Source organism: Plectropomus leopardus, chromosome 5, assembly GCF_008729295.1.
Source record: "Plectropomus leopardus isolate mb chromosome 5, YSFRI_Pleo_2.0, whole genome shotgun sequence".
NCBI lineage: Eukaryota > Metazoa > Chordata > Actinopteri > Perciformes > Serranidae > Plectropomus > Plectropomus leopardus.
The window spans coordinates 19,320,180-19,336,969 of NC_056467.1; the positions used below are offsets into that span (position 1 = coordinate 19,320,180).

The following is a 16,790-nucleotide window of genomic DNA, read 5'->3' on the forward strand; positions in this document are numbered from 1 at the left end:
ATTCTTCTTTTCCGTTCTTCAACATATCTTAAGACTTATATTTAACAGTTGATTTATCGTAAATCCATTACTTTTGTTGTAGGACTGACCCAAATGCTGTGGAGCTATGAAAGTTGCCATGGTTATCAATTTCCTAATCAGTATAATGTTCCATTTTGCTCAACCATTACCCCAGAAATCCCAAATTATTTCATAAATTAAGAAATTCTGATACTGGCTAATGTCCTGCATGCTAACAAAGTGGGTAATTGTCATGTTATTTTAGATGCAACAATGGAAAACCGATGCTTCGAAAAATGTCCTTTTGTCTTCCCTCGCAGTTAATCGTGAATATTTCTCAACAAAGCTTCAATGCCCCATAACTTGTGTTCAGGAGAGCCCTGTGGTATGGCTAACTGTATGAGGAGAAATTTGGCTTGTGTACGCAATTTCTCAATATTTTAACAATATCAAACAGAAATATATAAATGCATGCCTTTTATAAATATGATGCAGCGTGTGCATGCATATTTTGTTTTTTCTGTATACACTGATTTTAAGTCTTGAACCTTTATTTATCTTATCACTGAACGTAGCAGTCAGCCTATCATCACTTATTCAGCTTTAGTGAGTTTTTATGTGTTTTTCGTATTTATGTATCTGCTACTGCTTTAAAACTCAGCTGGTTTCAGTTTGAGTGGCTCTTTGGTCTCAAAACAAGCGAAAGATGGGGCTGTGGCTGCTCTCATTGTATTCATGTGGCGCTGACTCTCCCTTTAATTTAGTCTCTCACACACACGCCACTATTACCTCAGACTTACCGCTGTATCGTCTCTTGTAGTATTTTCAGCTGTGGTCTGAGGTTTGAATATTTCATTGAGATGGTGAATAACATATTTGGTCAGACATGCACGGCTGCTCATGCAGGTTTTTTAACTTCCTCTTTGTCCCTTCAGCAGGTTATTCATTTGGACCTGTGCTTGTATGAAACATATAGACATACATATTCAAACATCTATATCTACATGCTGAAACTATTTGTATTTAAAGATATAGGCTGTGACAGTATGCTTATCTTCAGATTTAATACTGTCATGACACTTGGGTTCGGATTTAATATGTATTGAAATTTCTAAGTCTATCAATTCGATATTACGATTTATTGAAATTTTTATTCTTTTTCCAACACTAGACCTTGAATAAAAAGTTGTATATACTTCTAGACTGTGTATAACGTGGCATATTTCCAAAACGATTTCAGCAAAATCGGCTGATTTGATCAGCTATAAGCTTTTTCTTGCTTCAAATTAACATTATTGTATCAATATTGGTCCTCTAGTAGCAACTGGGATTCAGCCAACGTAAACCTCAGCTCCAGGGGTCACAGCAGGCTGCGGGCTGCAGCACTGCTGGGTCTCATCAGTGTAACGGCAGAAATAGAAAATTAGCTGATCCTGTGGGGGGCCGGGGAAGTCCAGAATCAGACCCCTAGCACTGAGGTTTTTTTTGCTACAGCGGCTAACTAAAGGTCTATGTCCTCAGGCCACTCTCCATTTTCTCCTCTCTCGTTTGGGTTTGTTTTTCTTGAAATGGATATGACCTCATGTAACAGATAAATCACAAAAACAAAAGTGGCAACTTCTTTTCACCTCTGCAGTCTATAATGAAGCAATTGAATTCATTAAAAAAAAAAAATTAAATTAAATACGATTATTAAAAATATTATTTAAGAAAGCCTGGTACCTAAGTGAATATGTACTTTCTCAATACAAAAGCAAAAGTTGTATTATTATTATTTCTAGTGATGCTGGTTAGTCCAGTCTGTGCTACTGCTACCCACTACAGATGGGGATGTTTCACTTGACATAAACTGGGGGACACTGTGTGAGACAAAGGGGAGAGGAGATGGAGACAACTGAACAGTAAGGCTGACAAATTGTCACCTTGATAAGAGAAAGGAAAATGATGACTGCAGCAAAGTCAGTTTTACACCCAGCCCTGCGTGCACAGTACTGTGAGTACAGGAGATGCACAGGGACCACTTTCCATATCAGCATGTACCTCCTAATCTGAATGTATTCATCTGTCTGTATACACAGTCTAAAATAAGTCTGGTAGAGTTAATATCATCATAATTGTATTCATCTGATTTTATGTCCTGACCTTTCTGAATCTCTGCAAGCCTGCACAGTTTTTTTCCTTCTGTCTTTTTTGATTCTGTCATTATTTTCTTTCTCTCCCTGAGTGCTTCACTTCATCTTTGAGTCTCTCAGCCAGAACAGTAGGTTTGAATGTTGCCCAGTCATCTGACTGGAGTTATCCCCCGCAACAGTCTTGGAAGGCAGCAGCGGCTGACCCACACGCACACACCAAGAACAATACCTCCTTTTTGCTGACTTAAGTAGGGGAGCCCTTAAAGGGGGTTACAATTTCTGATCCACTCTGTCAAGTGTGCTCTCCAAGGCAGGCAGACACACAAACATGCCACATTAAAAACAAAAGTGTGTCTCAGTGCTAGACTTCATTATGCTGATAATTTGCAAGAGCCATGCAGGGATATCACTGGTTGATATGCAGGATCAGGGCAGACCCAGCAGAGGCACAATCCATTTCAGATGCTTTGTTTGTTGTCAGAACGTCACTGTTACAGTTTGTTTCACTGTCTGTCACAGATGAGTAAACCTGTTAGCGAACTGCAGAGCACAAAAAAAAATAATTATTTGTTTACCTCATGATATGACAGTGTGCACGAGTAAGCGATGTGAGTGGAGCCACTTAGCAATGGAAACATTATTCATGTATTTCAGGGTCATATTGCCATTGTGGTGCATTTGAACTTCATTGTTGCTTGAGATAAAAAAAAAAAACTGTCTTAATCCTGTGCCAACCTTCCCCACATATCCGACAAAACTTTCAAGGAAAACATCAAAAGAAAGCTGTCATGCACTTTAGCTGTCACATTTATCTTAATTGGATTATTAGCTTTAATGCATGCGAGTGACTGCTGTACGGCTTTATTATGCATTTATGGATATGATAAAGATTGTGAACATAGATAATACTAAAGGATATGGGGAAAAACATAATTATTGGGACGTAGATGGTGCAATTTTTTCCCTCAATCAGATTCTCTTGTGTGTTGTTTCCTCAAAGAAACAAAGCAATCCTAACCATTTCTCCATTTTCTGTGTTTTACAGCTCAGAATGTGACAGTGGAGGAGATCCTCTCTTCCTACAAACAAGCCTGTCAGAAACTCAACTGTAAACCCATAGCCAAAGTGCTCAAACAGATACAGGTGAGGTTCAACTTTACACAAAACACAGATGAAGAGACATATCAGCGCAATCACACAGACAGGTCTCTTAAACAGTTTCAACACAAACAGTATAGTGTTCATATAGGCAGGTTTTATTGCATTTCCAGTTTTTTAGACTGCATTAGATTTAGCCAGGTGTATACAATGAACTAGCAGCTGAATCGAAGCTCGATACTATTTTGTTCTGTTTTCTCTCTGGCATAGTTTTGGCTGTGGTATAACTCTTCATCTGCTGTTGGGAAAGTAAAATATTCATCTCACCCAAGAGGAAGTGCTGCAGTGCTAAAAACAATGTCAGAAAGAAGGTGGTGAATGAGAATGGCTGTTTCTACTTAAAATCATGTTATTTGCCACCTCTAGTATGACGTCATAATCTCCTCTTAAATCCCTTGGCAGAGTGGAAAGCCATCACAACCCAGAGCCTGCTGAGCTCCTGCTTTTTACCCCTTTTCACAACAATTTGATGTGGCTGGTGTCCCTGTGCTGCAGTTCTTGTCAGTGCAAACACTGCTGTCATGTCGCAGTTTATTTTTCTTCATCACTGAAATTCAAGATACAAGAACTTTGTTCTCATTATGCAAGCGTAACAAAATTGCAAGTGCATCATCTCAAATGGTGCAGAAAACCCCGCAAATATGTGTATATAGAAAAAGGAATTTGAGAGGTGATAAATATTCAACATTAAATTCATACCAATAAAAGAACTAAATATAAGCAAATATAAAGGTACAACTAAGGAGTGTGCAAGCATCAGCTGCAGTGGCAGCAAAGTCAAGTAAAGGTGCAGTATGACAGATGTGGAGGGATATCCGTGGACTGACTTAAAGTGAGTATTGTACATGCTCAATAATTACAGAGATCATCACTTTCAGAGATGTCTGTCTGAAGCTACCAGCGGCTGAGTTTGATGGCAAAATACTTCAAAAAAGGGAGCGTAAATGTGCTCAAACTTTGTGCTAACCCCCTAGGTCTGCTGATACACCAGTCACACGGACAGAATCGCTCACCAGCTTCCCACCCAAAAAAAACACAAGTTAATTGTTTAGCAGACATGACAAAAAAATCATCTCCTCCAATGTAGAAGCTTGGTAGTTTTATAATACCGTGTGTTTTGTGGATTTTGGAATGGTGGTCAGAAAACAAGCAATTTGAAGACACCAACCTGGGTTATAGAAAACTGATGGGCATTTTCTGACTTTATATGGACAACAAATCGATAAAAGAATGAATCAAGAAAATAACTTGCAAATTAATTGATAATTAATGTGAATTGTTGCCTCAACATATAATAATCTTTATTGACGTAATCACAGTGGTGTCAAGCTAACAGCAAGATTCTCTTTGGGTGGACAACTGTCAATTGATTTTAATTGTGGGGTTATAAGAAATAGACAGAGTTGTGCATTTTTGTCGTAATTTGTTAGCAGTAACTTCAATGTTTAAAGATTTGCATTTAAAAAAGGGGGATCCGACGTGTCTGACATTTCTAGTCTGCGTCTAGGTTGTGTCCTCGCCGCAGCAGACGGGGGTTCAATTCCAGCCTCGGCCCTTTGTTACATGTGGCCCCTTCTCTCTCTCCCCCTTTCATGCTTAAGTTGTCCTATCGATTAAAGGCAAAAAAGCCCCCAAAAAATAATCTCAATTTAAGTGTACGCTATATTTGGAACATTTTCTCTGCTTTACCTTACATGTTAACCAATCAAGGCAGAATTAGACCAGCAACTCCCGTGATCTGTAAAGTAAAAAAACTTTTCTTGTCAGTGAAGTCTGGTGGCTTTGAGATCATGGCTTCAGTTCCCCCTCGGGAGGGGCTGTCTGACAGCAAGGTAAAAAAGTCAAAATATTATAAATATAGTGTACACTTAAGCTGATACTGATTATTTTTTTTGGGGGGGGGTCTACCAGGAAGTGATTGTAAACAAACATTCGATTCAGTCCATTTGACCTTACATGACAGTATTCGTAAGAAAAGGTTTAAATAGTCAGTGTAATGATTTGATAAAGAATGTATGTTTTATCAACACCAAACTTAAAACTTTATAAAGGTCTTGCTATTTGTCACAAAACAAAGAAACTAAAACTAAAAGAAACTGCCCCTTTGTAAACACAAGTGTGCGTGTGTGCGTGCGTGCATGCGTGCGTACAATTAGCTGAAAACTAAACCTGTCCATGACCCCAAGTAGTACCTCAATCTGACAATACAAAAGCCAGTACAGAGAATAAACACTTATGTGGTATTTATGGAGTCACAGGGGCTGCTCCCATTGAGTGCACTGTCTGATAACTTGCCTGTAGTTTGTTGTGACAAAGTTGCTGCCTTATGATTCAAGAGCCGGCAGATGCCTTAACAAGAGTGTGGGCGTGCATATGCTGTGCACTTTCAAAACCTCTGGGGTACAAATAGCTACATATATCACAAGACTAAATAACAAATTAGAAAGTAGTTGAGGCTGCACAGGAGCTGGACAAGCTATTCGGGAATAGTTAGGAAGTCCCGGTAGCTCCACCCGCAAGTTGCTTGTAATTGTGAAGGTTCCTGTTCGTGAGGTTGAATGAAATTTAGTTCCAAGAATTACATCCTAAACCTTTTCTTCTGGTGATGAAAACACTTCAAAAGCCTGTTAATGTGGTTGAGGGCACAGCCTAATGCACCATGACATGTCTCTGGACAAGTGCTATGATAGCATCCAAAAGAGGTGGGCCTTTTTCAGTAAGGGTGGTTGTTACTCCCAACAGGCAGACAAGTGTTTCGTGTCTATTTTTTTTTTCTGCCTTCTCTTGTGGGTTTGCCAGCACAGTCATGTGTCTCATAATCCCTCTGCATAAGCAGTTCTTCAAACCCAGTGGGGGAAGCCTCGGGGCTGTTTGTTTTTAGATTTTTGACAACCTCGTGCCTCTGTATGTGAATGGGTGGATGTGCTTGATCTCTGCTGTGATTATTAACATGTTGGAATGCTTTGGAATTTTTTTCTTCCGAATGAGAGACGTGTTTTGTCACAGAGAGCAGAACAGAGAGAAATTATGAATGACTGGGCAGAGAAAATAAAAAGGCTTTTTTTAACTTCTGTCTCAAGCAGACATAAATTACTGTCCACTAATCACCCAGTGTTAGTGACCAAAAGTCCACCAAAAGTAATGGTGACAGACCTAACCTGGAGCTCTCTTTTGTTTAAGTAAAGCCATTACTGGGGATTTTGTGTTGATCTGATATCTCTGATATTAAAAACTGTGAATATGCAAACCAATATGTGCCTGTCTGCTTGTAACTGTGCGGGAACATCCCGTCACCGAACTGATTCCTCTCAAGTCAGGCGGAGGAGTTGGCAGTGCTAGCATACTCGTCGTAGCACACTCTCATAAAAGCCCTTAACTGGGCCTCTCCGCTGGAGATCTGCACATTTGTACCTGCAGGTGTTTCTCTATGTGTGAGTGATGATGTTGAAGCAAACTGAGCCTCTCATGGAAACACATTTGTGATTTGAGAGACTCTGCTAAGAAATCCCCACACGCCCGGTCAGCTGAGAGAGAGCATCTCAGCTACTTGTGGAAATACACATCGCTGTGAGCTTCATTTGGTGCTGCGGTCTGGGTACATTTCCACTGGGGCTTAACTGACCTGAGATTATCATCACAGAGATGTTTCACCTTCACCCTGATCATATTCTGCTTTTTTGTGATTGCTCATGTCTGGCTTTTTTCCATCCCTCCCCGCCGCTGTAGTCTTATGGTCCACTACCACCCCCTCTCATTTCTGCTTAGTCATCCTTGCAGTAACCAGCCACATAAACAAGCCAGTCAGACCGAATGGCTGACCAGTAAGAGGGGGGTTTGCAGGAGGAGCTCGGCCTTTTACAGTGTTTTTCCTCTTGGACTCTAAATGCTTTCTTTATTAAGTCCAACTGCTATGTACACGTGGCAGCTTGCCAGTGGCCCTACAGGTTATGTACATTTCTGGTATGTTGTATGTTTTATAAGGGTCACTATTTAGAGGCTGCATGTTGAATGCCTCCTCTGCAGTAACTCCCAACAGAGGCTTACGACCTGGACACTTGGTAGCCTTGTGTCACATTTCTGCTGCAGCAATTCCCTCAGGGACAAGTGGTCTCCCCATTATGCAATGTCTCACACGCAGCCCGCATGTACACTCCGTCCCTCTGAAAATACAGAAACATGCTTTATCTGGAATGGTTCAGTATATGTGGTATACGGTAGTTTTGTTCTGGAGGGAGTAAACTGTATATCTATGTAAAAAAAGGACAGAATCTTTTGCTGCACACTTGACAGGTACATCAACTCTGAATAACTTGAAAACAACCATGTGCTGCACAGAATCCTACTTCTATTGTCATTAAAGCACAGACATATTATACACATTAGGGATGCAAATTAAAGGTCATGCATGCTGCATCCCAAATTCAGTGGCTTGACCCTTTGAGGTCCTTCAGACCACGCATGTCTAAAAACTGACAGCGTATTTTTTAAGGCAGGTTGCAAAATATGCAGTGTTCAGTGTGTTGCACGTAAAGCACAAGTTCAACATTTTGGCAAAAAAATTTCTTTTTTTACTGAGAGTTAAATGAGAGGATTACAAAATAAATCATCAAGCCAGAGCCAGCTTTTGGTCAGCCTACCTAAGCACAAGGACTGGCCAAAGACACAACTCAACTGCTGTATTGTGGTTTTTTTTTGGGTTTTTTTTACACTCAAGCTTTTGTGCAATGTAAACAAATAAGTGCATTTCCCAAAAAGTCAAAGCATTTCTTTAACAATTCACAAGGACCTTCTGAGAGCTCCATTTTGGTCCCTGTGAGGCCAGACTAACTCATTCAGAGAGGAGCTGCATACTTATCCTGGTCGTCTATGGGTTTGGACTTGGCTATAAGGTCAACCAAAGGTTTTTTTGTGCATTGTCATACATCTTTGTCATCTCAGTCACAATAGCTGTTAATACTCTAGAATTTTGGTCCTATAGATCATTTAAAGGACACGTCTTTTAAATAGCCATATAATAGCCTACTTGAAAATAAGACTGTAAGAACCGAGCCTAAATGGAGAAGCTGTTGAACAGAGTGACTAAACAGAAAAGATGCCAAGCCCATAACACGCTCTCTAGCTCGGCATGCTGAATCCACGAGGAGCCCTGCGGTTTTGTCAAAGGAGAATGTTATCTGTGATGCAGTCACCCACACCGAGCACACTGAGAGGAGGACACTCGACTGCCATTAATGTGATGTACGCTGATGAGGCAGGGCGTACTCTGTACAGCTTCGGTGGATAAAAAGAAAAAGAGATCCATCTGTTACTGAATCCTGAAATCTGGTCCAAATAAAATAAGTTTTTTATTTAAGTTTTCCTGGCCTGGCAACCTATCTTCTTGGTCAACAATATTAAACTGTTGATTATGCTGTTAATGAATTTATTTGACTTTTTTCCCACCAGACATTTTGGGCATTATTTTCATGTGCTGGACAAATACTGGTTATTCCAACAAAACACCGGCATATGCTGGCAAATGTAAACCCTGATCACATATTCCATCCATCTCCATCCAAGCATCACTCAAACATTGCTTTAAGTTAGTCTGTAAAGAGTTTTAAAGAGAGGCCGAACAAGTAACAGATAACACATTTTCACTGGCCTCCATGCTTGTTTCTGGTGTATTTGTGACATCAAAAGGAGTTGGCTTTGTTAAGTGGGATTTCCTGCGTTTCAAAAACCTGCATATACGTGCTCATTTTGGTGGAAAACCGTAGAAGAGGCACATTATAGCAAGAGTTACCATAGAATTTAATGAACAACATCAGAAGGAGAATCAGTAGCTTGATGTAGTCCACCCACAACACACACACACACACACACACACACACACACACACACACACACACACACACACACACACACACACACACACACACCCATACCACCACTCGTGCAGAGGCGCACAATGCGTCATGCACTATTTTGGGTTCTGGCAGCTCTGTCAGAGAGGTATTTACACTGATAAAATCATTCTCACTGACAGGTGCCCCATTTAATTGTAAGTGAAGATTGTCTTGCTGTTAAATTGCCCAAAATGTGTTTCTGGTCGTGCTTACATAATCAACACCATCTGGATAATGAAGAACAGCCAGGGTTTTTTTTATTAAACCATATTTAACAAAACACATAAAATAGTGTTATAATTTGTTTTTCATATAATGTTTCCTAGAGCAAATAATTTCTTCGTTTTCATGGCTGAATCATCTGAATAACTACTACAGTGGGTTTGTTAGTGTCATATTGTTTCCTGCTGATTATATTATGACAATACAGTATGTTGGTTGTAGCATCTGTCACATATCATTATCATGGTTTTGGGACCCGCTGAGTCAAGCAGGAGGCCATGAACCCTCCCTACCACTAAACCATCATCAGTATGTCCAGACACACACAGATAAGTCATGGCAGTGTGGCACGAGGGCAGAGGTTATTGAGTTCATGCTGAATGGGCTGGGCAGTCAACTAGAGAGAGGGATTTGCTGGTACATAGTTTTGAGGGCTGCACTCTGCGTGTTATCATGTTTGTGTGGCTGGTTGAGTGTTTTACCAGTGCAAGAGGTTAAATATCTTTCCACCTTTTGATCTGTGATGCCGTGGAGTCGGACTGCATCACAACATCAATGGCATAGTCAAGATGAACACATAGACACAGACTGTACATGCTCAGGTTTAAAGAATAAAGTCAAACATAAAACAGTAGAGGCAGCCACATTTCCGTGGGCCCAGGTTTGCCTGCTTTATTTGTGCTAAGCTGCATCAAGTCGTGAACATGTTATTTCTAGTGCTGGCTGAAAAAGGGATGTTTCTAAAACTGTTACCGTGTTATGTTGGTTTGTAGCTTTTAACCAAATCTCTTAAGGGTTTAGTCTCACTTTTGCATGCCTTTTCATACAAGCCCTTTTTTCAACTGAATGCTTTTAGCTGTATCAGAGCTGTGTTAAGTTACTGCTGATGCACACCAAATATTTCCTGCTGCTGCTTCAGTTTTTCCACCAGAGAACGAAGGGAAGGCCTTTATTGTGAAGCAGCTATAGGAAATACAATGTATATGGACATACTCTGCACAGTTTGGTCAGTAAATATTGTAGGGGAAGGTGTAGTGCAACAGAGAAAACCAGAGTTAGCTGCTCTCTTCTGCTAAAGAAATGATCCATTATAAAGCCTAATTTCTCAGTGTGGACATCTGAAGATGGTTTTTAGGGACAATTTTCCTTTTAGTGTCCTTTAATGTATTTTTGCATTTATGTATGTTGCTGTACCTTATGGCTGACTCTGCATGATTGTTTTACTCTCTGTTTTGTCTGGCTGAAAAACAAATTTCCCTGAGGGGACAATAAAGTTGAAAAAGCTCAATGGCCAAAAATCTTACCTAATAAAAGTTTTTATTTTTTTTAAATCTCACACCCTCTTTACTTTAGTACTTTGTTTGCCAATCAGATTGATTTAATTCACTGACAGGCTCCTTGTCCAATGCCGACTGAACGTGCTGAATCAGCTGAAGACTAGTGTCAGGAACACTTCAAGAACTAGGGCGACTATGCTCACCAATGACCCAACATTGACCGGCAGCTTTGTGTTTTAGGACCTTTAGATAAAGCTGCAGACAAGAGGCCCTTCAGGGGTCTAATGCACTGTTTCTATCAACGTTGCTGTCACTGGGTCTCACTCATTGTTCACTTTCAGTACTTCCTAAAACTCACCAATGTGACCAAAACTCAAAGACACAATGGCACACACATCCTGCAGATGCTTTTCTCTGCAACAGAGGTTGATCTTAGTTTACACAAGATCAATTTTTTATCTCCTGAACTAATGTATTGGTTTGCCGTCTGTGTGATGTGAAAGTTTCAACATGTTCACAATCTCAGCTCTTACTGACGCTGCCTCTTTTTGTTTCTGTAGGAACTGAAAGACCTGACTCAGCGAAATGAATGCTTAGATCTAAAAGGTAAGCACCAAAATAACAGCCTTACTTCATACTATGAATTCAACATGTGGAAATCTTTTTCATATATAGAGATTCATTTTTACGTGTCTTAAAATATTTATCAACACGTGTCTTCAGGTGAGAAGCTTGACTACAAAGCATGCGAATCTCTGGAGGAGATTTTGAAGAGGGTCCAGTTTAAAGTGGTAGACCTGGAGCAGACCAACCTGGATGAAGATGTAAGAAGATCCTAATTCATGCCCTTCTCTCATTCTTTTTCACTGTCAGTTCTACCCTGTCTCACACTCTGATCCTCTTTTTTACTCTCATTCTAATGGCAGGATGTGCAGTGTTTGTCATGGCTTTTTTGATTACTCCAGATGTCCACTTGTGTAAACACCATTAGGGACATTTGGGCTGCAGACACGCATAAAAAGAGACAGTGCTGCAGTGTGGAGCAAAGGGACACAGGCCTTGACCACTTCCTTTCACACAGAGCTCCAAATATACTGTATTACACATAGACACGCACTCCGCTTTCAGACAGTCACTCAGGATACGTTTCTTCAGGGTAGGAAGGGTCCCTTTAATTACTGCTCATTATTTTATTCCTGTCTGCCAAAGCTGTGTTGGTACTTTCAACCTTTAACTGCAAAATTGATTTAGGCCCCAATCCCCTGCTGGTTTGAATGAATTTAAATTTAAAGTACACTGTGGAGTTTTTGTCCACTTGTAGCACTATGAAGCAATGTATTTAAAAGTCAGTCCCTATTCCATTTGTATCATGTGGATGTGGTCAAGGTCACCCAGGATTAATGCTTCTGATGATTTTATACCATTCCACTGATCAGCTGTTGGTGGTGATTTGAATGTCAAAAATGTGCAGAAATTTATCAAGAAAGCCATGGAGGAAGACTGCTAACAAGTAAACGTGCATGTAAACAATATAGGTTTCAAATTTTTGCAAAAATACATATCTACAAAGGTTTTTTGTGGAAGGATATGCTTTTAACAACTCTGTTAGACCTCAAAGATACACACAGCGTACTGCCACAAGATGGCGTAGACAAATGCATCATTATTCTCAGCTGCATCCCATTTTGTTGTATAATTTTCCTTCACTTGCAACTAATCAAAAGAGAAGTGTCATCTGACAACACTGATTTGGTTTGATGGATTATGTTTCAGGTCTTCAGGTTCTGATTTAAACACAAAATGCAAGCTTTTACGTTACACTATTGTACATACAGTTTTGGTTTTTTTTTTAACAGATCTTCATTTTAGAAAATACAAACACACAAACCATAGCTTCACACAATCTGAACAAATGCAGAGTGACATACGCACTTTTTTCACCCAACGTGGAGCGCTGCCCCGGAAATATGAATGAAGTTGAATGAGTCAGTGACTGAGTCACCAGAGAGCAGCCTCTCAGTCTGAGACGTGTGTCTCTCCTTGGGCTCCGATGAAATGAAACACTGAAAGGAGAGAATATTGGGGAAGTGTTGCTTGTGGAGGGAAATGGAGAATAGAGAAAGAATTGAATGGGGAAGTGAGAAGATGGGAGTGAGAGGCGTACAGTAGATAGCGGGATTTGGCAGAGCCTGAGCAGTGGCGCCTTGTTGGGAATGATATGGGAAGATGAAAGCAGAGAAAATAGTTTTAGAGAGATGTTTTAAGAAGTGTGGGGAGGAGCAGGCATGGGGAGCACTAACACAGGCTGGCTTTTATTGGGCTGTATGTGACTCATCTTCCCCCACCCTGTAGATAAACACACATGTGTATACTCAGTAATGTCTCCCTGTATACACACACAAAGGGGGAAAGGTTATGAGACGCTTTGCAGCAGCCTGTCTGATTTTGTTACTTTTCATCAGCTCATGCCCACATTTTAATCTGCAAGTCACATCCCGCAATTGGCTGCACAAATTCACCACCGAGTAAATTCACCGCTGGCTGATGATTCTGGTGGTGTTTAAGTTTGCTTTTAAATGCTTCTAAGTGAGAGACACGAGGGACCAATGACCCAGCAGCCCATTTTTCTGTGAAAACATGCTAATAACTTTTTAATTAATGCAGAAAAGAAAAATAACAACCATCATCAATGTCTGCAGGTTGTCAGTATGTCAGTGATAGAGAGATGCTCCCCACACCACCATCAACACCAAAATGAGATTAAAACCCTGATCACATGAGTGCACTGCATCACTGGACCTGACATTTCACTTTTAGTCCCTCATCTGCTCCTTTTAACAAGCAAAGTCTCATGCTTCATTATTTTAATGCACTGATGATTTTGCACCATTTTTCAGCCTGTAATGAATGCTGTTTTACACATTTATCTCTACAGAGCTGAACTGTCTTGTCAGATAGGCTAGCTAACAGACTTGCTTGACATAAAAACAACCTTTCGAGCCATTGATGCGTCTCAAATTGCATCTTTGTGACGTAAATATTGTTTGACATGTTGGTGAGACAAAAATAGGTTTGTGCTCAGTGAAATTAATGATGGGATCATTTTAACAAACCAGTCAAATAAAGTAAGCTTCCTATTTTTCTTGTCTTTCTTTTCTTTTCTTTTCTTTTCTTTTCTTTTCTTTTCTTTTCTTTTCTTTTCAATTTGTTGCCCCTCTATTCTTTGCCCCTCTACGCTATTGCCTACCAGCATAGGCAATAGCGTCATGACTTATTTTTATCCTTCAACAGCAGTTTGAGTCGCAGCTTTTATAACTGATCAGTTCATCCAGTCAGAGATGATCAGATCAATGTACGAAAGGAGAAGCTGGTGCAGAGTGAGTGAAAGTAATCTTGTAGACTTTGAACATTAAACAGTCTAGTTTCACTTTCACTGTGCCTGCCGTTCTGCTGCGTCTGGGCTCTGAAAGTGTGATGTAATGCATAATGGAACAGTACATATATTCCCATAGCGTACCTAATGAATGGTCCAGCTCCAAACATAAAAACTCTATTTGAGGCAGTAGATGTTTTGATCGTAGCCGCCCACCACAAATAAAGAATCTGTGGGAAACCCTGAATTCACTATCTACATCTGTGAACAAATGTGTGTCTAAAGCCCCTCATAAGTCAGCAGACGCAATAAATATCTTTTAGCAACACAAAATAAAACTCACACACTTAACCATCTAAAATAAACCTCATTCTGTGTTATATGTAGAATATAGGAGCAGTTACTGTTTATTTTCATGTTCACTACTTTAATGGTCACTGACTCTCTAGTTGCAGCTGTAGGCAGGTGTCTCCTCTTTACCTCCACCTGAGGCCCTCATGGAAACGCCTCAGGAGCCTATTATGAGGGACTGTTACTATGGCAACTAGAGCTGCTCCAGACTATATCAAATAACATCTCTTTCAGGGTTTTGACACTGTGACCGACTGTGAGATTTGTTTAAAGCTGTTTGCATAATGTTTAATGTCTTCTCTGTCTGTGCTTCTCAGGGTGCATCGGCTCTGTTTGACATGATCGAGTACTATGAGTCCGCCACACATCTCAATATCTCCTTCAACAAGCACATTGGCACACGGGGATGGCAGGCCGCAGCTCACATGATGAGGAAGGTGAGAAAACATCCTCCCCTAGAGTGGAAAACATTGTCTGCACAGAAAAACAACAGGATGGGAATAGGAAAGAATGATTTATTTCTTGATCAACAAAACACTCCAAAGAATAACATGTTAAACTGGAAACACTTTTTTTTCCAAAATGGCTCCAACATCTTTAAAAGACAGACATATGACATGAAACAGTGAATTATTAAATACAAAACTCAAACATTGCAAACTAAACCATAAAATAAGTATCTACATAAATGCACTTAAATACAGTAAAAAGTGATTTATAGCTCAATGAAATCATCATTAACATAAATGAAACCTCATCTGACCTCCAGGTTCAAAGTGGAATTCAGTGTCACTCACTTCAAAACACTAATCAGCATACAGGAGAATAAAATTGTATTTTATCAGTACTTAGGTGTACACAGTAAGAAGAGATACGATAAAAAAAACAGAAAACAAGTACAAAGACAGTAAAGCACAAGTATTAAGTTGTGCTGTAACACAAGTAAATATATGCTTTGTTTCATTAATAACAGTATTTTAATGCATAAAAATGTTTATTAAAAAGTTAGCTCAACAATTAACCCTTTAAGACCTGAGCAAAATGTCTCGATGCCTTTCAAAATCATGGAAAGAAGGCCATTAGCAACTTGAGAAGAAATGACCCGAAGATTTGCAAGAAATTTGTAAAAAGCACAAAAAATTACCTGAAAATTTATGGAATGGAAAACCAAAAAGGAAATGACTGAGAAAGGTGCTTAAAAAAATAATAATAACTCTGTAATAATTTTGATTATATGATTGTGATGATAATAATATAATGAATATACATTTGTAGACAATTTTCCCTGTCTTACTTTTTTAAAATTATTTTTATATTTTATTATTTGTAAATCTACTGTTATCTTGCAATTTTTGGGACATTTCTTGCCAAGTCACTCATCAGCTTTTCCTCTGCGTTTTTGAAAGAAATTAAACCAAATTTACTAAGGATTCAGATGTTTAAATATTTGTGAAAGGCATTTGAGCACAGCGCGAGAAGTGATGTCGATCCAGGTATTAAAGGATTTAACAGTGAAAACATAAAAGTGGCAACAGGTATAATGCCATTAGAGGCAGAAAACTCTAGACTTCTTCTTGTTTAAATCAAAATGGTGGCTGCTCCACAGTGCAGCACCAGTATATAAAAAATAACATGGTATTCGTTAAAGTACAGGCTGAGTTCTGACAGAATAAACAGAATTATTGAGGGAAAGTGATTTTCTCTCCCAAAACAAGTGAGCAGGGAAGGACGATATAAGAAATTGTAATTGTAATATAAAAAAGGGGGTTTGATACTGTTCTCAGTGTTTGTCTTCAATGAGAAAGTCAAATACTTATCAGAAAAGAGTCTGTTTGGTCTCAGATACTTCGGGCTCTTCCTCTACTTCTGTAATTGTAGCTTTGTGCCCAGCAGAGAAGATCGATCCGTCCACAGTGGGGGAGTTTTTCATCCCTGGCTGAACTTGTGTCGTGCAGCGCTGCTGTTTTCTGTCAACACTCAGACATAAGGGTCGGCCTTTTCTTGCATGCTCTCCCAAAGTCCCGCCTGTGACCTTTACAATGCATTTTGACGTCAGTCGGCACCTATTACTGTGACGAGTACAAACAGTTCATGCAGGCAAACACAAATAATTTGTCCAAAAAAAAAGTGAAAGGACTGTTGATTTTGTTTTAGGGGAAGAGAGAGGGTAAAACCACTCTATAAAAGCAGTTTTCATAGTTCGTTTTGTATCATCCTGTACTATATTATATTTCAAAGGTTCAGTATGCAGCATTCGGAGCTTTAATAAAACAGCAAACAACTATGTGATATGTAAACATGGAGTGGAGTAATAGCGTCCTGAACAAAGAATGAAGTCACACTCCCTCTGTGTGGGTTGTAACCATAGACTGCATATAAAGATGAACGA

The 16,790-nt window shown here is 39.6% G+C and overlaps 1 protein-coding gene across 2 annotated transcripts in view; it reads left to right on the forward strand.

The window, feature by feature from the left end:
• ppp1r37 (protein phosphatase 1, regulatory subunit 37) overlaps positions 1-16,790 on the forward strand; it is a 51,225-nt gene that overhangs the window by 22,806 nt on the left and 11,629 nt on the right. For both annotated transcript variants that reach the window (XM_042486398.1, XM_042486397.1), the window contains exons 2-5: positions 3,178-3,275; positions 11,238-11,283; positions 11,401-11,501; positions 14,719-14,838. In XM_042486398.1, the coding sequence (XP_042342332.1) occupies positions 3,178-3,275; positions 11,238-11,283; positions 11,401-11,501; positions 14,719-14,838 (365 nt within the window). The remainder of the gene's footprint in view (positions 1-3,177; positions 3,276-11,237; positions 11,284-11,400; positions 11,502-14,718; positions 14,839-16,790) is intronic.